General features: G+C 49.1%; 1 protein-coding gene across 3 annotated transcripts in view; it reads right to left on the reverse strand.

Annotated features, from left to right (window-relative positions):
- CACNA1D (calcium channel, voltage-dependent, L type, alpha 1D subunit) overlaps positions 1-23,613 on the reverse strand; it is a 272,080-nt gene that overhangs the window by 82,912 nt on the left and 165,555 nt on the right. For 2 of the 3 annotated variants that reach the window (XM_004676057.2, XM_004676059.2), the window contains exons 9-11: positions 14,085-14,254; positions 1,862-1,949; positions 543-569 (exon numbers count right to left, since the gene is read on the reverse strand). In XM_004676057.2, coding sequence (XP_004676114.1) covers positions 543-569; positions 1,862-1,949; positions 14,085-14,254 — 285 coding nt within the window. Of the gene's footprint in view, positions 1-542; positions 570-1,538; positions 1,599-1,861; positions 1,950-14,084; positions 14,255-23,613 lie in introns of all 3 variants that reach the window. The other variant, XM_004676058.2, reaches the window with a different exon arrangement.

A 23,613-nucleotide genomic window follows, 5' to 3' on the forward strand; every position in this document is an offset into this window, starting at 1 on the left:
TTTATTGAATTGTAACTTGCATGTAACATTAATTTCAGTGTACAACGCAATGATCTGATATTTGCATGAACTGTGGAATTACTTTTTTTACACAGTGATAAAATATTTTAAATTGAAAATAGCATTTATAGAGAAAAGAATACAAAACATAGGTAAACATCCCATGAATCTTTCACCAACTGAGCGATCTTAAATGTAAGCTGAGCAAAGCAAGGAACAATGTGACTAGCACCTCAGAAGGCCTTTGAACCTCCTTCCTTGGAAAACTTTTAAGCAGAAAAATGGCAAGGAGTAGTTCAGAGAAATTGTGCTGGGAGAGAATGAAGACTCAGTGACAAAATAATTATTCAGTGTGTGTTTTGTTGGTTGGTTTTGGGGTGAGACTTCAGCAGGTATTATGTGGCTCTCCCAAGGCACAGCTCGGTCCTGTACAGCCCACATAGAAAAAACATCAAGTCTCGAGCAGCTGCAAGCGAGACTCACACATTAGTGCATAAAACATCAACACTAGACTAAAGAAATAATACAAAGGAGATACTGACCTGAGTTTGGATTTTGAGATGGCTTGACTGAAAAACACAAAGAACATAGCTCCTGTTAGGAAGGTTTAAGCAGGCCTGCCTGTCACTTAGCAGAGATGCCCGAAAAGCCATGCACTCAAGCCTAGACTCAGCGTCCCTGGTCTCACCCTGGGCCAGCCGGGGTAGGAGCAGAGCAGGGGGCAAGGTGCTGCCAGGCAGGCCAGGCTGAGCACATTCTTAGGTCAGGCAAGAGAGGGCTCTAGCTAGATTCCTGAGCAGCCCTGGTACAGGCGGTGATGCCAGGCACTCTTCTCCCCAACCCCGCAACTAACGCCAACAGGGCCTCTGCTGCCCGGCGCTCAGCCGCTCATCTGGACAGCAGCACACACTGCCATGAGCAAGAGGAACACCGGGCTGAGTGCCAGCTCTACTGTTCGCTGACGGGGCAGGCACGGGCAGGCAGCACTCCTCCAGGGGCCTCAGTGCTCTTGTCTGGGAACTGGGAAAGACAGTCATTCCCTGCTCCTTTCACGTGCTGCAGGGAGGGTGGAACAAGAGACGCAGGCAAGTCCATTTCATAAATTGAGTGTCCTGCCCAGAACACATCATTTTTATGAACCCTGGCATGGAGATCAAGTTCTCTTAAGAACAACACCTCTATTTTACAGAGGTCAGACCTAAAGGTTATTAGCAGGAAGCAAACAAAACTGCATTGGGCTTCCCCAAAGCAGGCGGCACTCTGCTGGTCCCCCGGCTGCAGCTTGAATCATCTAGAAAAAAGCCGACCCGGTGTTAACGTGATAGAAGCCTGCATCATTAAGGGTGCAAGTGCCAAAGAAAAAGGCCGTGAGCAGAGGCAGGCAGGGCCTGGTCATCCAGTGCAGTGATGAGGTTGGGAGAACCCATGAGTGAAGGGAAGTTAATTCACAGCCCACTACAGTCAGCAACTCTGCCACAAAAGCGCTTCTTCACAGCACTGATGCCAACAGCAGACTCAGAGGAGAATCGGCTCTTTACCCCCACCGCCGGCACCCAGAGGGCCCAGCCTGGGCAGTGCCTCTTCTTTTCCACCAGCACCTGGTAAATACAGCAGAACTGCTGGGTCATCCCGCACCCCAGGCAGGAGGGCCCCCTTGGCAGGACAAACTCTTAGAGGAAGAAGGGGGATGTGAAATGCCCAGGGCTAGGGCTAAGACCAGGAGCACGCGGTCCGGGGTGCACCCACCACCCCTCTTACACCGTAGGCTCTGCCCCAGGGTGACACCGACATCTGGGGTACCCTCTTCACTTTCAGTTCTAAGACAAGAGGAGCCAAGAGGGCAAGTGGCCTCCACACTCACCAGAGATTTCCACAGCAGCCTTGGCTCTCGCCTTCACCACTTACGTTCTCGGTGTTGACGGACTCGGTCTCACTGGTGGGCATGCTGGCTGTGGGGAGAAGCACACCCTTTAGACAGTGCTCTGGAAGGGCTGCATGCCAGGGAACAGGCAGGATGCAGGGCTCTGGGAAATGGGAGGAAGGGCCCCAGGGGCTGGAGGGGCAGAAGGGCACACTGCAAAGTCAGACTGCAAGGGGGCTTTGCCCCGCTCCCCCACCAGGATCAAACTTTGCCCATCTGTCCATCCAGACTTTTCCTAAGAAAAGACGCCTCGGGACAACAGTGACTCTTGCCACTGGGGTTGGCACCAGCTTATCTCTGAATTCTCAGGTTTGCACTCAGAGGCCACCAACAGGTATAACCTAGAAAAAACTGTGAACAGACCTGAGACTGATATTATTTTTAAAATACTGAAAGACAGGAGGTATTATGGATGGAGAAGAACATGAAGGCACCACGCCCACCTCTCTTTTAAAGTTCAAGAGTAACAGCTCATTCATCTGGCACCTAAGTTCTGTTGAACTTGTGAAGACAATGAGCAGAGGGCGCTTACGAAGAGCCGGCACTCGTACACCAGGGAAGAACCACCTGACAGGGACGGGGAGGTTCTCTCCCCGCAGTGAGAAGGGGGCAGAGCAAACTGCTTCTGCGCAGGAGGGACTGTTGAGGCTGTCCTTGCGGGGCCATGCCCTGTGCGGGTGTCAGTACCGGGCTGTCTTTCCTGTCTAAAGCTTCCTTGTTTCAAATGAACCGATCAAAACAGATGAATCACATACTACCTATGGGAAGGGGCAGCAGGACAGAGCATTTTGCATTTCCGGCTCTGTGTCAACTATGGTACATGAAATGTACTAGCTGCTCCCTAGGCTAAAGTCAGGGGAGGGGGGAGACACTGAGGGGAAAGGGGAGAAATAAAGCCAAACTCCCCAAGCAGTGACTAAGCGAGACTGGCTGGGCAACGTGTGGTCAGGGCAGCCCTGATGGAGCTGAGGTGTCGTCCTGCTCTCCATTGGCAGCACCTCCGGGCGGGTAGGGGTGGGGCAGTGGCTGAGAGCAGGCGCTCAGACCGCTGGATCTAAGTTGAAGCCCACATTTGTGACTTCAAGGCTCCATTTGCTCACCCCTGAAATGGGGCACCCCTACTTCGCAGAGCTAAGGAAGATCAGACCGAGTGGGCCAGTCCGGAGTGGGTCCACGGTATGAAGCCACGAGTGAGGCTCAAAAGTAGCAACCACCGCCTCCTGGCACTGTCAGGAAGCAAAGCACCCTCCCGCGGAGCCCAGGCCAGCGTGACCTCGCCCAGGCTCCTCTGGGCCTGCGCAGAAGTGGACCATCCTCCCTACTTCCGAAACAGCCGCGCCTCGTGGTTTGTATCTTTTCTATCTTAAACTGAGTCATTTCAGCCTAACTTGGCCTGTTGTAGAGATGAGAATTTTCTGTCCTCAGCATCTGACACCTACAAAGCCACAGGCCTGTCATGAACAAATCTTCCCCCGAGCATCACCACCAAGGCGGAGAAGGAGGGGAGGGGTGGCTGTGCTAGAATGTCGTGACCTCATGTGGTCCCCAAACAGATGGATCCCACTCCCGAACATGAGCAGCAGCCTCCCTGTTCACTCCCGCCACGGGACGGCATTCCTTTTCTCAAAGGATGAAACCATCAGACCCAGTATATACAACTAGAGTCTGTTCGAGCAGTAAAACATTTCACCCTTCACCTGCACTAGGCATTCATTTTTTAAATGTCAATACATTGATAAAGAGTTACATTTCACTTAGCCCCAGTTGGCTTTCTGAACTATGTCTTTCTCTGGTGAGACCTCTCATGGCCCCTGTACCTCGGGCCTGTACCCCAGTTCTGTATGCATAAATAAATAAATCTAAAAAAAAAAAGAGTCTTTAAAAAGCAAGGCAGGAGCATCACAGGCTATTAGAACGGGAAGGGGTTCCTACGGGGTGACGGGAACAAAGTCTGATTTCACAGATGAGAAAACAGACTGACTTTGCCTCAGGACACCTGGATCAGATGTGAGAATGTTTGCCTGCTCTCCACACCAAGCCACACCAGCTCATGTACACATAATTAAATATAACGGTACACATTATGGTATTTGTATATCCTTAAAATTTCACAAATCAAAAAGTTCCAAAAGCCAAGCAAGTTTCATGTCTGTCAGCCTCAGTGTGCCCTCCTAGTGACCTATATTAACCCTTGGAAACCTGGGGGTACAAACCACTTCCAGGAACTCAGCCCAGCAAATGGAGACAGTATAAAAATCAAGTTGCTATGGGAGCCACTGGGACTTTATAAAAATCTGAACAGAAACCCAAGTAAGTGAGACCGTAGACAAGTGACTGGAACACAGCCTGTCTCCCTAACTGGCTGCCCCATTCAGAGTGGGTGTTCTGTTCCTCTCAGCATCCATGTGACAAGTGAACAGGCCTCATTAGGCATGCAGGCAGAAAAAGCCCTCAGCCACCACCGTGTCCCCTATAGGCACCTTATTCCTCCAGCAGAAGCAAGCCAGGGGTCATCTGTCTGGGAAGAAGCTATAAATACTTTCCTTGCCATATTCCAGAGAATGTTAGAGTTCTAGTGAGGATTTTTTTTTTAGAGAAAGAAATTTTAAAAGTCACCAGTGAATCTGGGTAAACTGAGGCAGTAGAACAAGTCTGCCAATTATAATGGGATTCTGATTTGACTTGTAGTTTGCCTGCTGACAATCCGAGGGAGCTTGGGACTGATGCTTCCAGATCTATCCCAGGCTCCAGGCTCTCCGGGCTTAGAGTATAGGCAAACCAAGAAGGGGCCAGAGAGCAGCCATCACTGGGGCCAGGAAGTCAGAGAACAGCCCGGCACACCCGATTGCTGACAAGAGAGGCCACGGCCTGCCCAGCGCCATGCAAGAGGGGGAGTCAGTGCTTCTCTGTAAGGTCCTGCACTGGACTCTGGTGCCATCGTGAGCAAAGCCACACCAGTGCCAACACAACCAGCGTTTCCACCAATGCATTCTTCCATCTAGTCTCACCTGAGAAACACTTCTCAACCACATCTCCCCCACCTGTGAATTCCAAGGGAAATTTTCTCTCTCTCTCTCTCTCTCTCTCTCATCTGAGTGGTCCAAACACTAAAAATATGTTTACTATGATCAGGTATGTCAAAGTCTTAGACCAAGTTCCTTCAATCATGGAGGTTCTGAGGTCGAAGATTCTAGAAGACATGTGGGAAGCGCATCAGCAATGTAAGGACAAGTCCCTTTTACCTCCAGATTTACTTGCCTTATCTAATAAATAAGTTCCAGGCCATTTACCTCTGACCTGCTAGAACTGCTGTCAGGAGGAAACAGCTACAGGCTGTCTGCACCAAGGGTCCCTTTCATCTCCTCACAGCTTGGCAAGGAGAGCAGGGCATGTGCAGGGCTGGGATGCCCCTTCTGCCCCTGAGGAGAGCACTGGGGGTTCAGCAACCTGCCAGAACCACTGATCACAAGGCGCCTCCAAGTCAGAATGCCCCAGGAAGGAGCAACAGCCCCTGAGAGACCTTAGTGAGCCACAGGAGCCAGGGGGCCAGGCTGGACCAGCCCACAACTCCCCAGCCTCCTGCCTTCTCTGGGAACTGTCACACCGAGCCTCAGTTTGCTGCCCTGAGAGCACTCAGGGGTTCCTTTAAGCATTTCCCTCCACGTCCCAGCAGCCAAAAGCTTCTCACTCTCCTTTCAAAGGAAGTGGAGCCAAGGGACTGTTGGGGCTGTATAGCTGTGCGGCAGGACTCAGGGCTGCCTGCCTCAGAACAGCGGGTCTACAGCCAAGCTCCTGCGCTTTGGTCTTACTCTCATGACCACCCTGCAGGAACCTGCCTGGGCCAGCTCGTGGTGACATGCTTAGCCACCACAGGGCAACAGCCTCCTGTTGATGTAAAGGAGTCAGGCTCTCTGAGAGCATGCAGGTCAAGGCCAGACCAAGGACTGTGTGTCTGAAGCAAGAGCTGAGCCTGACAGAACTGTTTCTGTGAGACCAGTGTCATGGGGAGTGAATCATCCATGCAAACCCTGCCTCTCCAGTCCCACACCAAGGCAGGGGCCTTTCTGGCAACACTCCCACACCCCACACCATCCCTTCACCAAGTATTTCAGTCTATAAAAGACCATCCCTACTCAAAATGCAGCATTTCCTGGAAATGTCAGGCTGCTTTTGCTCCCTGCAAAACTAACAGAGAAGCTCAAGTATCGTGGCCCAACCCCAGACGCCACGTGTCTTTTCAAGGTAACCAGCCAGAACTGCAGTCCTCCGCCAGCGTTTGAAAGTGCTTTTATGTTAAGCTCCAGACAGTATGTCCTGCTTAGTTGAAGATGATTTTTTTTCCTGCAGCAGCCCCAGGAGCTGCATCAAGTCCAGCCTGTTCTTCACAAATGCTCTGTAAACACAAAAGCTGGACAAGTCTGCCCTGAACTCGCTGCCCTGTCTCAGGCAGGTTCCAGCTCCTTTGGGCCACCGTATGCTGTGAATACTGAGGGGCCTGTACACCTGGCACCCTCCGTCCTCCTCCCACTCAGGCCTTCTGATGTTACAGTCTCCAGGCAAACCACTGCTGATGCATTCAAGTCTATGCCCAGGACCTTTGCTCAGCCTGTCACAGGTGGCCAAGGCCTCTCCTACAAATCTGTGCAACGTGCTTTCTGCTCTCAGCACTGGCTGCCCTCTCAAATGACTCACTTCAGAGTCGCCTGATGCCAGCCAGTCAGGTGACAGCTGCTGGGAGGTCGTCCTGGGGTGCGGGGCCAAGCTCCATGCTGCTGTGGAGCCATAGTGGTGACGGGCCGGCAAGGCTAGGTGCCAGCCCTGTGTGGGGTGGGCAGGGTTTACCGGCATTTCAAAGCAAGGGGCACCGTTTACCACATGAGCCCCTTCACGTTCTCACTTGCAAACCTCATTCTTTGTATCCTGGAAGTGGATTTTTTAACTTCATTTCTGAAACTGACACTACCAGCTCTGACATGGTCTGGGGCCAACCAGTCAGAGAATGGAAGACCAAAAAGCCATTTGAAAAATGTAACCTGGAAAAAAAAAAAATCAAGTAACATCATTGGAATTTCTAAACAGTTTAGATTAAAAAACATCATTTGGGGAAAAGTGTTTAAAAAGTCTGTCTTCCAGTCTAAGAATATTCATGCTGAATGGAAATAAATTTTCTGAGTTGGTTCGGCTGCTTCTTTAAAAGGTACTGTTCAAACAAGAAGGAAACGGAACGCTGCCTTGGCAAAAACACACTTTGTGGGGCAAGACAAGAAGAAAACAACAGAACCAAGTTTCAAAGAAATCAAGCAATGAAAACATGGGCATCTTGCAAACACACCACATGCACTTCACACCATGCCGAGGTGTAAGGAGAGAGCGTCAGGGATCTCGGGAAGAAGTCTCTGCAGAGAAAGTTCAGTCTCAGTCATTTACCGTGATCTTTAGCCCTGCGTTGGTGAAAGCAGCAAAACTTCCTTTTCTTCTTATCCTCTTTTAGCAAGTCCGCCACAGTAATCCCTTCAGGTTGAACACAGGCAATTTCATTATGATCCAGTAGAGGGCAGCAACAACAACGCAAACGAGACTGGGGACCAGCCCGTCACATCCTTGCACTCTGGCACACAAACCCGCCACTGTCCTCCCTGACACAGGAACCTACAGGAGCTGATGTACATACACAACGGCTGTCTTGAGGGACCTGTGCTAAATAGCCATGCAGCTGACCGACTGCAACCAACTAAGCTAAGGACAAAGGCTTCCAGAGCTTGGCCTCCATCTAGGAAGGGTGCAGGGAAGACGCGCTTGGGCCGAGTCAGTTGTCTAGGAAGGTGCTGCCCAGCTGTGACTGGCCAACCCGTGCTTGTACATGGGGCAGGACATGCGGAGGTGACCAAGGTGGGTTCTGGACTTAGACATGCTTCATACCCCTTCTACATACTGGCTACATGACAGAGAGCAGTTACTTGACTTTGTAAAGCCTTTGTTTCCTTACTTGAAAGTTGTTAATAACAGCCAGACCTCACGTCACAGGGTGCTGTCTGGAAAGACAAGTGATGAGCCCCGTTGTGACAACTGTGTCAACAGTGACCACTCAAAGCTCCCACGTGGCTACCAGGGCTCAAGAAAAATGACGGGCTGGCCAACCTTTGCGGAGACCACACACCCTGGGGAAGGAGCTGCAGGGCCAGAGTGGGGCAGCAGAAGGCAGGCCAGCCTGTGGGCCGCACGCACTCCGCTGGTGGGAATGCAGACAGGTATCCCCTGGTGTAATATGCTTCGGGCATCTTCTTCAACCCAGCAAAACCCCTTCTGATTATTTCTCCCACAAAAGAGCCCTTGAGTATGCCCACAGGGTCAGGCATGTATGGGGATTAAGGGCAGCTGCTGTGTGGACTGTCAGAATCTGGGTTCAAATCTCTTTGCCACTTGACAGTCGCATGGCCCTGGACAATTCTTAACTCCTTGATGCTTCAGAGTCCTCATCTGCCAAATGTTTGTCTGAGAGCTGAGTTAGGAACAAGGGATCAATGTTCCGTTAGCACTGTGTCCGACACATCGGAATAAATGTAAGGTAGTACTCTGTATCCTTTCACTCAATGTGTATTCATGGGGAGCTCGCGTGGGTGACAAAGACCATGCCAAGTGCCAGTCACACCACAGAGAGCAGAAACAGACTGTCCCTGCACCCAGGGAGTTCACACAGGCTCAGTCACAGCCACAAGCACAAAGCCGCACCTCTGACATTTGCTATAAGGCAGAGGTTCCGGTACTGCTGAGTCTATAGTCCACTTTATAAGGCAATTTATTGAAAAGGGTTAAGATGTTTAAAAAACGGTGCACGGAGCCCAGTTCAAGTGGCAGGACTGTGCCAGCCAAACTCTGGTAGGGCCTGTGAACATGCTGTGGGCAGTCAGTAGTTCTGACCCACATAGATGAGTTGAGAAAAACAGGCTCCAAGCTGCCAAGTCCGAGATCCTCTGGTATTTTCTTTGTTACTTTATGAATTTTAAAATTATATGAATTTCTAGGAGTGGACAAATATTTTATATTTTTTAAATTTTAACTTTGGGGTTATATTTTTGCTCTTCCATATATGCACATGTTGTACTCACCTTCAACCAAACCGCCCCTCTCCCCTCCTGACTTCCCTCTGTTCCTGCTGATAACCATTAAATCCTTTCATAAGCCCAAGGTTTATTCTTGCTACATTTTAGCCTGTGTTTTTCTGGTTATTTATACTTCATAGGTGAGTGAAAGCATCCGATATCCAATATCTATCTCTCACTTTCTAACTTACTTCACTTAACATCTTGAAGTCCATCCATTTTGTTCCAAAGGTCACTCTTTTATGTTTTTAACAGCTGTATAGTATTCCCCTTTGGATTTTAAATATATTAAAAATACACACAACTCTGACACGGGGCTCCCACACCTGGTGGGCATTCCTGCTCCTCCTGATCTCCATGCTGGGGTGACCATCCCTCAATCTCTCTCTCCCTTAGCACTAGGATGCCTAATTAGGGTGGAGGAGGGCCCTCAGGAACCCCCCCACCCTCCCCCACACACAGTGGAGCCAAAGTCTCCCATCAACCCTGGCACCAGACCTCCCACTCTGCCTTCCCACCTCTAGCCGCCTCTCCAGGGGGCAGTGACCTGGACACACACTCACTACAGAACCTGCTCTAGCTGCTGCTGTTTGTTCACAGTTTCTAATTCAATGTTTTCAATTTTGAACTTAACCACCTGGCAGTGGTTTATTATATAAAGAAAGTTGTATATATCACGTTTGAAAGACACAACCTTTTAAAGTAGGACTAGCAAGTTTCTGTGTCTCGTGATTGTGTACACGTGTGTGCTGTTCTGGCCACCTGGTTGCCCCCAGCCCAAACACAGCAGCCAAAGCAACCAGGTGCCTGTGTGGAAGGGAGGTGCTGGCTGTGTCAGTGCCGCCTGTCAGGGGCGCAGTGTCCTGGGGGGCAGCAGGCAGGCACAGTGCTTGTGGCCCCCAGGACCACCAACAAGAGACAGGCTGCAGTTCCAGGTGCTACTCCCCTTCTTCTGGCGCCAGGTATCCCCACCTTAGGGATTTCTGATCACCACTAGTTCCCTCAGTGAAACTGCCTGGCTTTTCTGGCCAGAATTTTAGAATGAGCTCCCTTTAAAATGATTTCATTATTTTTAATGGTATTTTTTAAGACTAATCACTGACAATGAAAAGAGTTTAAAATAGAATTTTAGGCTTCCAGATTTTAATGGCCCTAGAAAAACTCCATTGTTAACTCAGAAGCAGCTGCATAAGTCTAAAAAATCAGTTCGCCATTTGGCAGGGTTTCTTAAGAAATTTGAAGCTCAGCAAAAAGTTAAATAAAGTATTCTTGAAAATCTCCCAAATGCTCAGGAACTAATTTCCAAGAGAATTTTGTCCGTTCGCTGACTTACGTGACACCAGCTTTCTAACAGCAAGTTTATAGTACTGACCTTTTAAAAGGTAGGAGAACGCACAAAGCCAGCGCTACCTGTCACCAAGCAAGCAGACAGCTCAGTTCGGGGCCTGGCTGCCTCTCCTGCTGCCTTCTCTCAGGAGAGGCTGGAACAGTGTGGTATGCAGTGTGACAGCACCCAGGAGTCCCCAATTCTGGCTTCACACTGCAACCTCTAGGGAGCTGTCAGCAAAGTCAGGTCTGGCCCCACCACAGACGGACTCTCCTTGGGGGGACGGGGGGGGGGCAAGAGCCCCAGAACATGCATGCTCTCCCGGGTGACTGTCACGAACAGCCAGAGGTGGGTACTGCACATGCAGACAGTGACATTTTTGGTAGACCAGGGAGGAAAGGTAACACGAGACATCTTCAAACACTTGTTTTGACATCTGTTCTCTGACAGCAAGTACTGACAAGCTAGCAATGGTCTTGAAGGATCTGAGGCCAGGCTTCCAGATTCTGAAAGTGATGGAGTCAACAGCTTTGTTTGCCATCAGGCGTGAGAACCTTATGGCTTCTGAAGGGAAAAGTTTCAAAAGGTTCCTCACTCTGAGGTCTAGTAGAATCTGCAAAAATTATTCTATTTAGGTCAAGCTTGCTTGTCGTCAGATCACAATGGCAAGTGCCCCTCCATGTATGAAGACCCGTTTTCAAACATGCAGTTCTCATGACAGCCCAATGGGCAAATATCGTTATCACTTTCTTGCAGACAAGGAAACTGGGCTTCAAAGATGCTAGGTGATGTGCTTAATACTCAAGTCCAAATTTTAAGCCACAAAACTCATCCAAGTCCACCCCAGAGAAGGCTGTCAGAATACCCTGCAGCACAGCCCCCGCCCCCTGGGCACACGACTTGTAGAGGCTGCTAGCAATGTTCCTGGAGGTTAACACTCCATCATGAGCATTAATTCCTCTGCTGAGAGGAAATGGCCCTGGCCTATCCAGGACCCAACTGAAAGGGCAGCAAATGGATCACCCTCAGGCAGCATGGCTAAGGCAATACCTCTCCCTTCCATGGTAACACAGAAGGGCTGAGAGTAGGCTGTGTGGACATGGATCTTACACACCCAGGGAGGACACTGGCACGGGCAATGCCCACACTTCATTGTGTGCTACCAAATGATGGTGACCAGACATGGTGTGTGCGGGTGGTAGATCAACCACTGCTTGGCAGGAGGGCCAGAAACGACATGCTCAGGAATGTTCCAGAAACAGTGCGGCTTTATGAGGCAATTACAAAGTGGCTTCTGAAAAGACACAACTTTTCAAGGGACTAGCTTTCCTTCCTTGATTTGTGACCTTTGCACCCTGTTCAGGCTGTTTCACATCTGGAAAGCACCTGCACCTTCTGCAGCGCAGACTTTGGAGCTTGGTGGGAACACTGGCTTGTCCAAGAGCAGCCTTGCATTCCCAGAACACAGCATCACTCACTATGTCCTCTGGGCGTCCTCAGCACGTGCTGGCCCTTGACAACCCCAGCTTGTCTAGTCTGCTAATGCTAAGGCACTGCCTCTCCACCTGCCCTCTGCAGGCAGGTGTCCAAAGGCAGACGCAGCGACTTCATCAGGTCTTTCCAGACAGCGGCAGGGCAGGGGACATGCTGGGCTAAGATAGCAAAGGGACACTCAGGACCCCAGCAGACAATGCAAGTCCAGTGAAAATCCCTGCTCAAGTCACCGGCCAAAAAAATGTGTTCCCCAACAACCAATAATGGCAATGTTGGCAGGATGGGATTCCTGATTCTTCCCAAAGGTGGAGTAACACGGAGTAACACGGAGACAAAAGGCCATCGGGTAGCAAAAGGGTCCCATCAGCTCCCCACAGCACACACCCAAGTAGCAAAGAAGGTGTTGAGAAAGGACAGAACTTTCACAGTTTCACACGCAAGATGCTGCTCGCCCGCCAGGCGGTCTGCAGATAAAGAGGAAAAGAGCAGACAAGGGTCCCAGGCTGCATGTAGAGGGCTTGCTGCCAGCCACACTGCAGGCGCAGAAGCTCCAGGTAGGTCATGGCGGGGTTCAGGCTGGCTCATGTGATGGGGCAGAGCTAAGCATGCTGCAGACACTGTTCTCACGCCTAGCCAACTGGAGGACACCCCAAGAGAGGAGTTCTAACAGCTGTGCACTTGTAAACTGACCTCATCGCTGACCCAGTGGCCCTAGAAACCCTCCCAGTTTCCTAATCCTCCTAGGAGGTAAATAGCCTCCAGCTTGAGGCAGCAGAGGCTCTGTGCTCTGGGACGAAGCAGAGAGAGGCAGGCCTGCCTGCACCCTGCTGGCCTCCTTGGCACACACAGACAACAGTATACACCTGCCCGCAAGCAGCAACTCTCACTCTGCACTGAAGCAAGACTCACAGACAGCTGGGCTGGAAGGAACCTAAAGCCACCTCGGTCACCAGAGCTCCCCTCCGCCACCCAACATGGTCTCTCAGTCAGCACTCCACTGCCTGCCCAGGAGGCACTTATGGGTCACACCCACCCTCCCTGCCTCATGCACCCTGACCTATGCATCTGCTGTGCTCCAGCCACACCACCCACCCACACTTTCTTTCGAGACCTGCGTTTGCCTGAGAACCCAGGCTGGAGTTTGTCCTTCCTATGCCGCTGCCTGGGGTCAGAAATTTTTCCCTATGCTTGCTCAGCTACGGCATAGCTTGGTCAATGCCTCCACAGTTCTCTGCCCCTGCAGCCAGCCCTTCCTCCTCTGAGCCTCCCAGCATATGCCTGCTCCTCACGTGACCTGCATCTGCCTGCAGGCCCTGACCCTCCCTAAAAGGAGTGCCAACCCCATCCATCTCAGTAGTCCTCCCAACACTCAGCTTACTGAAAGAAGGAGTAGCTAGTGGCTGCATAGGTTGGAGGGGCTCTACTCAAAGGGGGCTCACCCCCTTCCCTGAGGCAGGCCTCTCAGACAGACTTGATCCCCTGAATATGGTCCTGGTCTTCATGATCAACCACTGTGGATTAGAAGCAAATCACAAACATCCTAATCAAATCCACTGCTGAATTTCAAACCCCACTTATTCCTGAAGCACAGATGGCCCCAGAGAAGAGAAAGAGCACACTTGTGGGAAAGCGTATGGCAAAAGGCACCTCGGTTGACAGTGGTAATTGATTCCAGTGGCTAAGAGAGCAAGCGCTGGGCCTTCTGCCTGCAGAAGTGCCCTGGAGGGCCTAGCATCCCAGGTTGGATACCAGGTGGTGGCAGATTCACACAGCTCCTAACACTGCCCAGATGGTCAACGCCCCCTGCCGAGGCCCTGAAGGCCTAGCCATTGGCTTTCCATGGCAAGCCGATGACAGAGGGTGAGAGAGTCCCTGCTCCTCAAGGTCTGGCCCAATAACCTGGCCCGCTCTGAAGCAGAGGAGTCCGACTTCTGCTTCGGTACAGGTGACATGCCCTCGCAGGCCTTGCACTCACATAGAAGGGGATCACCAGACTCCCATGGTTGAGTCAGGCCAACCTTCCCCAACCACAAAACTACAAAGACTACACACAAATCTAAACTCAAACCTGAGGCAGAATTCGGGGTCAGTGTAAATGTACGTGTGGTCTCGGAAGTGCAGGCAGAAGGAACCAGGGGCGGAGAGGCACTGCCTGGCAGGCTGGGTCGGAGGTCAGGAGCGCCGTAGCAGGCCGCTGACCGCACACCAGCTTCTTACCAAGAGCAGGGAGGGGGCTACATACTATTTCGTTTGCTTTCCTCGCCGCCTTCCTCCTCATTCTCAGGATCAATGTCTTCTGCTTGAGTAATCCAGTCCAAGTAGCCCTTTAGGTCCTCTTCTAGCTGCTGCTTCTCCCGGAGTTTCTGGAAATCTCCCCGTGCTTTAGCTTTCTCTCTCTCTTTGGAGAATTCTCTGAGGGAGGCAAAGAGGACAAGCACATGTAAGGACACTCGGGGATGCAGCCTCGTGGCAGGACACATGGCGCTGAGTACAGCCACATGAGCACAGCAGAGGCCACACACGTGAACAGGACAGAGGACAGTGTCCCCCCAAGCAAGACCGTGGGTGTCAGATTCACAGAGACCACACCGACACACATGCACTGTCCCTCAGAAGTGAACTTCCTTCAGCATGTCTGTGACCCAAGGAGCCTGGGCCCAAGTCACAGGCGCTGTCGTGGCGGGCAGCCCGAACCCCCTCCAGATGCCTGGACGCGGCCGTCCCACCTCCCCAGGTGCCTCCTCAGAGAGCCGGCCTCTCACTTCAGAGAGAAAGATCGAGGAGAGCCACACTGCGGTCAGAGAGAGCGCCGAGCTTAGGGCTTCTGCAGGACTCTCAGATACACAGGCTTCCCCTGGTATGCTGACCTCTTTGTTCGAAGCCAGAGCCCTGAAGGTTCTTCTGAGCACCCACACCAGGCGCCACCCCCCATCACGTGCATGTCCAGACAGATCACTGCCCTGCGTGACCATCTCCTGGACCCGTTCTCCCTTCCCGCACCCGAAACAGCACTGGGGAAGCAACGGTGCTTTCTTAACTGATACTACCATGACCTTCCCCCCCAACATGTTTCCGGTAGGAGGTGGGGAGGCATTATGCTTTGCCACCCATTTATGGAAACACCTGCCCTGGGAAGGCCTGGGACGTGTGTTACTGTTCCCAACTGTCTGCTGTGTACCTTTCATGCCTGCCATCCTATAGCTGTGCACATGTACAGAATTCCACTTTTGCTCAGGCAAGTCTGAGAGTCAGGTGGGTGATTACCCAATTTTCATATACAAGGAACCATCTGCATTTCCAACCGTGTATTGTCACAGGAGCCAAGATATCCCAGGCAAGGTTTTATTAAGTACAGTTACCAAGCTGCTAAGAAAGCAGATGAGGTTACAGGCAGCACACTTCTGCACACAGACCTTGGGTTCTGACACAGCTTACACCTGCCACCTTTCCACCTCCCCTTCAGTCCACAGCAGGGACTTATTAACCCTGCCCTCCAAGAAGGGAGAGACAGACAGCCTGCTTACATGAACACCCATTCCTGTGGCTGCATCAGGTAAGGAATCAGAACCCTCAAGGTGCCACACACCCTGCCCATCCTTAGAAAGGATGCCATTCATTGCTTCTAAATCACCCACTTTTCGGCAGCCCCAGAACCTGTCCTCACCTTAGTTAGGACTGGTTCTTCCCCACCTTCACCCTCTGGGAAGCCAGGAAGAGGCAAGAGCCAGGTAGAGGGGCATCTGGGCCCAGCTCACAGAGTTGACTCTGCAGGGTGAGAAAAACTGACCCAGACTCAGAAGCTTTCTGCACTCTCCCTGGGGCCTCTCCTCCTGCTGAGAATACCTTTCTGACAAAAAGTAGGGTCTCTGCAGGCAGGATTTTGCTGTTCATGCAAACCACACCTGGACGATCTCTGGGGCTTCCTGAGATAAGGACATGCACAGCTCAGCCCCGGGGGAGTTCACCCAACTAACCCAGACCTTGCAAAACTTAGGCCCAGTCTAGGAGCACATCCCTAATAGCAAGCGGGGCACCTGGAGTGTCACCTGTGGACAGGGAGAGGCATCCTGGAACGCATTCTCTTAAAATATCACAAGATGTTTTAACAGAACAAGTGGCTTTCAAGTCTACTGTTGACCAAAAGTACCTACAAACAAACCTCTGTTCATGTTTTGTTTCTAAACTTAAGAGTATTAAATTTATATGATTTCAAACAGGCAGTTCTTATTTTGGATCACATCTGATGTGAGTTCTTGAAGGAAAAAAAAAAAAAGACAAAAGACTGAGATAATTACCTTTCAAAATTCAAAGAGTTTACAAAAGGGGATTTGATCTTAATATCACGTTTTGCCCAGTTGTGTTACATCAGGAACACAAAGCCGCTCTGCACCAAGGGGCATCACTGTCGCACATCCCTGGTCCCTGGCATAGCATGGCATGCGGAGAGAAGACCTACAATTCCTGGTACGAAAAATATCACCAAGTCCTAGAGTACGGCCCATTTATTTTAAGTAAGTTACTATTACCAATACGCCTGGAATAAAGCCACTAATAGAAACCCTCTGAACTGATTTTCAGCTGTTCTGAGTGGCCTAATAGCAGGTACACACCGCGTGCTTATTTGGAAAGAACTGAGATTTACAAGGCCTGTATCTGCTGTCAGCAACGAGACGGGGTGAAGGGGAAGGGGCTAAGCTGCCCCCTGGGCCTCACAAGCCAAAGAGACACTGTACCCGGAACCAGTCAGCCTGCCCAGCCCTGAGCCCCTCGGCAGTCTCCCGGCTGGGCACTGCCACGGCCCAGGACTACAGGCCAGACGTCCCGAGCGCGGGACACCTGCTCCACACTTGGCCTGAAGCAAGCATGGCACACACGTGGCCGCACAGGCCCAACGTGACTACCACACATGCAAATGGGCACACAGTTTGCTCTGGAATTCATTATTTTTCAAATGCCCCATAAAATAAACGGGCCATGGGCAGTCATCTTGATTTAGAGATAGGGGGCCGGGAGGATGGGACGGGGTATACGCTATTTATTTTAACCAGACCCACACAAATAAAATTTAGAGTAGCTAAAAGCCTTGCAGGTTATGTCGGGGGAGGGGGCTTATAGGAAGGAGGAGTCTGGGAGAGGAGGGAGGGGAGGAGGAAGGGAACAGAGCAGTATAAAACCACTGGTGAGCAAGGCCAACAGTCATAGGAGTCAGATTTCCACTAAAACAGAGGATCAGAAATTCACAACAAAACAAACAAAGCCCCACCAAAGCAGCATTTATAAAAAAGCAAAGAACAGGGGGGAAGTTGAAAACGTAACCACTGATTTTTATCTGCAGAGGCCAGTATCTGCAGTGGCCAGAAATAAAATGAAAAAGTAATTTGGTTCAAAAAAAGTTTTTACATACAAATCTAATTTCTTGGAGAGGACAAAAATTTGGTTTCTGTGTAAGTAAACTAGGTGTTTGTGAAAAAATTAAGTGTGTAATGTTTCACTCAAACAAATGTTACTGAGTGGCTCTGGCTCAGTTCAAAGTCCATCAAGGTCACTGCCTTTGCTCCAGGGTTCCCTCAACCACAAAAATCCAGGAATAGCCAACGCCTGTTTCTCTGCATGAGACAAACAGGGTGGAGGGCTGTGGCAGGGGCTACTGCACCCCAGCAGCCAGACCTGCCCCTTCGCAGACGATGTCCACAGAGCCTGGCAAGGAGGCTGGGCCGGGGCAGCGTTCTGCACCACGAGCCAGGCGTTGGCCCCTGAGGGCGGCACTGCCGGCCGGCAGGGGACCCAGAGAACACGGAGGAGCTTTGCTTACACAGGAAATATGTGGGGAGAAATGTTTGCTGATCACACTTCTAATTCCTCAACACACATGTGGCTGTTCTTTGGGAACTCACCACTGACATAAGCCCCATGGTGAATCCTTTTGTCAAGGGACTCAGTGCCTCCTAATTCTGCTGTTCAGGAAGGTTTGGGTGAATGGAAAGATTCTCTCAGAGCCAGCCTCCCCTTTCAGATCCTTGGCTGCTTTTATTGATGTGGAAGTCTGTGCAGATGCTTTACAAGAAAACAGTCTCCATCACTGGGAAGATGAAGCATTCTCAAAGTAGGTGTTTCTAGCTTTGACGGGGTAGGCTGTGATGTCCGGGGCAAGCCTCGGACCAGACACACAGGCCGCATGTGCTCCACTAGAGGAGTGGGAGTGGGGCGGAGTAGACAAAGCCCATCTGCCTGGTCCTCTTTGGTCTTTTTCTGACCTCACCTCTGACTCTGTAACTCTCCACTCCAGCCACCTACAGCTCCTTTCCTTCGCAGCATGGAGCTCTCTTTCAGCAACGAGCTACGTGTGCTGCTTTGCTAGCCTCCCTGCTCCTCCAGAGGTCGCCCTCCTTTGTGTGGTCAGCCCATAAGGGTGGCTCTGTCTTTAGAGTCTCTTGGGTGAGAGCCTCGCTTGTGTGAGATTTACTTCACTGCTCTGCAATTGCTACTTAGCATTCTCCTTTACACACTGGGCTGTAAGGTCTGCAAAGGCAGGACTGTGCCCACCTTGTCTCTGTATCAGTCTCTCATCACCACCCCAAGCCATCAGCAGTCATTCAATAGCAGCAGATTAAATTAATGGAATAAAGGGTTTGATAGGCTCAGGGTTGTTGTTGTTGTTGTTGTTTGTTTGTTTTTTTACATTAATGATGATTATGTCAAAAAACAGAGATATGTAGGCTTTGCATTGGACATATCTGGCCACAAATGCCCAGGTAACTTTCAATCACCTGAAAAGTAGACTTGTTACTATTAGAAACAAAACAAGGACAGCCAGAGTCCTGTACAAGCCTAAAAAGTTATGGATAGAGGGGCCCTCCCTGGTGGCGCAGCGGGTTAGAGCACAGCACTGAGAATCTAAAGCCACTTCCGCATGAGTTCGATCCCCGCCTGCCCCGGAGGTGACCACATGGAGTGGCAGACCTCTCCTGACCCGCCCGCTGCTCCCCTTAGCAGTGTACTTTGTCGATCTGCCTGTTCTGCTCCCCACCCTGTCCCTGGTGAAGCCTCTCACTGCCCCTGAGCCTCTGGCCAGTTCTGTATGGACAAATAAATAAATCTTAAAAAAAAAAAGTTATGGATAGAAGCAGAGGCCCTCATTCTATAGGGGTAGAGAGGGGAACAGGATCAAAACTGGGGTGGGAAGAGCACACAGGACTATGGTGATGGCACATGAATGAAATGGTGGTGGGAAGTTCATGGGATTACAGCTGAGATGAAAAATATACAAAATGAAAAATGATGTAAAATATATATATATATAAAGAAAAAAGAGACATAGGGTCTCAGACATCTTAAAATTGCTATACATACTTCCTCTACCACCTCCTCTGTCTTCTGAAGATAGAAGACAGGTTCTCTCTTTGAACAGTTAGTTTCCATGGCTACCAAGGACATTCCAATGCTTCTAGCAGAATTTTCCCCCCAATGATAAAAATTCAAACAGGTTGCATAGTAAAAGTTACAAACTTCTAGTTTCCCTCTGTTACTTAAAAAACCCATTTGAAGAGGTATTCTTTAAAAACATGGACTCTGTTATCTGCATCACTTTCTCTGAAAGAAATACTTCACTCAGTCAAATAAGCTAATTCAACATCACCCTATCTTTTCATGGCAAGTTTCAAATACTGCTACTTTTAAGTTACTTGAGAAACACACCTTGCTAGAATTGTCAGAGTCCAGTTCTTAAAATAAAGGAAAATGCATACCTGAAGTCTGATGTGGGAGGGGTAGAACCATCAATAACATAAGCATTCTGAGGTACAGGAAACTCCAGGAGTTAAGCACTGGCCTGGTCTACCCTAAGAACCTGGCTAAACTGCCCAAAATGGACTTGTGGCTGGACCTGCCTGAGCCATGGTCTGCTGGTAGACTCTGGCCAAAGGTAAGCAGCTCTCCTCCCCAAGGAGGGCCTGTTGCTTATGATGTCCTCAAAGCAGCGCCTGCAGGAACTTCAACCCAAACCCCTCCAGCTGATCGTGTCAAAGGCATGAGTACCTGGTGAGAGGTACTCAGGGGGATGCAGTCTCTCCCTCCCAGGAGCAGTCCTTTAAGGCCAGATGGGTAGAAGCCCCAACTCTGAACTACCAAACTTTGTTGAGGACAGGGAATGGCATCCCATTATGAAGGAGACTATAGGGTTCACAGAGATTAACAGAACCCAAAAGAACCACTTGAGCTAGCATGGGACACTTCCACATGCAGCTCTAAGAGGAAAAAGAAACCAATTTTCTCTGATGCCTGCATATTCCACTGTCCTACTCTGTGCTGGGTAATAGAATTCATTTTGAGGAAGAGAAATACACTTCCTCAAAATACAAAACATGACCAAGAGAACAGTTCATGATGCATCAGCACAGACTGAGTGGGTAGACGGGGCCCCATGAGGGGTGCCCCTCACCAGACAGAACAGCTTCAACTGAAAAAAAGCACCTTGGGCTCTAGAGACCAATAGATCTCCATTTAATTCCTACCTTACAAGGAATTCCTCACTTACTGTGTGACTTGGAGAAAAATGATAAGCCTCTCTGAGCATTACTTTCTTCATCTGCAAAACTAAAGCAAAAACACTTCACTATAGTAGTAACAAAGAGTAAGTGCAATACACTATACAAAGCACCTGGCCCCATGAGAGATGTAATTCTTACACGCTTTGTTAGCAACCAGAGGCAATAAAGCAAATGAGAAAAACCATCTTACACTTCTATACCCAAAACTGACAATCAAGCCCCAGAGCGCTTGCCTGAGAAGTGCTGGCCCTCAACTGCCTCTGCATCAACTCCTCTGTTCCCATCTCCATCACTGCACCCCAGCCCCAACTCCACTCACCTCACACCAGCCACCACCATGGCCCCAGTCGGGCCTCTCCTTTTTCCATCCCACCCCTAGAGGCACCAACTTTACTTCCCCACTGTGTTCTACTCCATGACTTTATTGTTCAAACACCTCAACAGATCACCTGAATTCAATGAGGATGCAGCTTCCCTCCCTGGGCAATCCCAACCACGCGTCTGTTCCGCTGCCTCAACAGCACTAAGCACACAGAGGCCTGGCAGCTTCACTGCTCCTGACACACACCTGCTTTCCTCTTCCCGCGCCAGGATGCAGAACTCGTACTTTCCTCGCATCCTTACAGATGCATTCCTTCAATGTGCAATGGGAATCCAGGCCCCTCAGAAGAGCCCCCACTGGCTGGCCAGCCCTCCACTGCACTCCTAGACACCTTGCTAGGTATAGATTTGAGGCTTAAATATACTTGTCTGATAGAGGAAGAAGGTGCAGCTTTGCATGTGTGCAGAGTCCTGGAGTTCCTGCTGCTTCTCTGCAAGCCTCTTGCTAAGTGCGACCATATGATCTGGGAACGTGAACCTCGGGGCTTGCAGCATGTTATCAGCCACGGGAATAGACTTCAGATGCAGTGAAAGACTCCCTACCCTGACTCAGAAGTTGAAAAGCCTCAGATACTTAGGGGCTCCAAAAATGTCAGCAGATAGCTTAAACCAAGATTTATCTTACAGCAAAATTTCAGGGGAATGATGTAGTTCTGAGTGGATTAATATTTTATCCCTGAATCCAAACCAAATTCGTATGACAATCAGACTTAGAGAAATTAGGTTAGTGCTTCAAGTGCCACTTCATGCCCTTGAAAGACGGGGGCCCTGGAGAGAAGAGCTGGCAAGTGGATGTTCAGAATGCAAAATAAGGTTTTGCCAATCCACAGTAACAACCTCCTAGAAGGAGACAACAACTTGGTCCATGCAGGGCTGCACATCACATTTGGAAAGGTCTTTACGGTTTACCAAGGCCAACTACCTCTTTCTCTCCTGGTTCTTAGGGCAGCTATGTAAGGAAAATCACAGCAAATAGGGTTATCCAATCTCAGTGAGAAAGCCTTGACTTCAATAGTATGTAGATGAGCACCACAGCTCTGGGAAGTATGGAACCAGGATCAGAACCGGAACTTCCAGACTCTGTACTACACTCTTCCCACTACAGCATGTGGAGACCAAGAACCACAGTTACAGCATCCAGTAGTTCTGCTGACCTATGGGGCCACTGCAGGCCAGGGATGCAGTGAGTACCCAGCTATGGCATTACTAGCCCTCAGCCAGGCTATACATACATTGTGGAATAACCAGCACCCCACATGTTCTCTGGACAGACTGAAGGAATTTCCTAACACCTCATGAGGTAGATCCCAGACCAAGTGGGCCAGGGGATCTGTTGGCTGAAGGCCAACAGAAGAGAAGATTTCGCCACCACTGAACTCTCTAATCACATCCTCTCACATCAGCTGACTTGCTTAACTGTTCCCACCATCAGTATTTTGAAACCATACAATACAAAGAAGAAAACAGGCAAAACAGGCCAAGACACTGACTTTAGAAATGTCTTTGAGGCCCTGACTTGAACAACATAAAAACAAAAGCAAAAATAAATGTGACTACATCAAACTAAAATGCTTCTGCACAGCAATAGAAATTATCATAAAAATGAAAGACATCCTACCAAATGGGAGAAAATAATATTGCACATCATACATTCAACAGGGAGCTAATACCCACGATCTACAACAAACCGAACTGAAAGAAAATAACCTAATAATTTTCAAAGGACAGAAGAGCTAACAGGTATTTCTCCAAAGAATATATATAGATGGCCAACAGACACATGAAAAATTATTCATCATCATTTATCAGGAAAATGCAAATCAAAACCACAATGAGATACCACTTCACACCTGTGAAAAAGACCAAAAACAAGTGTAGGCAAGTGTAGAGAAACCCTCATACACCATTCATGGGAATCTGAAAAAGCTCAGCCTCTATGGAAAGTTTCTCAAAATATTAAAAACAGACATATGTTGCAGTAATTCCACTCCTAGGTATCTATCCAAAGAGTGCAAAAACACTTATTTGAAAGGATATGTCCTCTGTTCATTATAGCTTTATTTACAATAACCAAGTTATGCAAACAACACAAGATAGATGGACTAAGACGTGGTATACATGCACAATGGAATACCACTCAACCATTTTTTACAAAAAGATGAAATCTTGCCATTTGTGACAATATGGATAGAAATGGAGAGGATTGTGGTCAGCAAAATAAGTTAGGAAAAATACAAATAATTTTATATGAAATATAAAAAAAGAAAGGAGTAGGCAAAAATAAACCAAGCAATCCCTAGAAATCAGTGTAGAATTAAGGCAACCAGAGGGGAAGGTGATGGGTGTGGAGCAAAGGGCCAGTGGGTACAGTGGAGGATTATGTGTGCTTTGGTTGTGGGTGTGGTAATAAACATCTGAAAAGGAGTGAATGGTACCCCTAAATTAAATACAGTGTTGTAAATAAAAATTACCTCAATTTAAAAAAAAGTGTAATTTAAATAAAACAACAGTGAGTCTTCCAAACCACCTCTATTTAGATCATTTCTAATTTTATTAATAAGTCTTCTACAGTTTTGACTATAAAAGTCTTCCATGTCTTTATTACAAAGTATTTTAATTAAAATGATGTTTGAATTTCGCTTTCTACATGCTTTCAGTTTGTAAGAATAAAATTTGTTTACTTATTTTATTTATTTTTGTATACCAATCTTTCTATATTCTTTTATAAGTTCTAAATAAAATTATTAGGATTTTCTACATGGGCAATATTATCTGTGACTAGAAAGTTTTGCTTTCCTTACAATTTTTCTTCATTCAGATCTTTTTATTTCTTTAATGCATGGA

Source organism: Condylura cristata, unplaced genomic scaffold (assembly GCF_000260355.1).
Source record: "Condylura cristata isolate star-nosed mole 26May11 unplaced genomic scaffold, ConCri1.0 scaffold00004, whole genome shotgun sequence".
In the NCBI taxonomy this organism is placed as follows: Eukaryota; Metazoa; Chordata; class Mammalia; order Eulipotyphla; family Talpidae; genus Condylura; species Condylura cristata.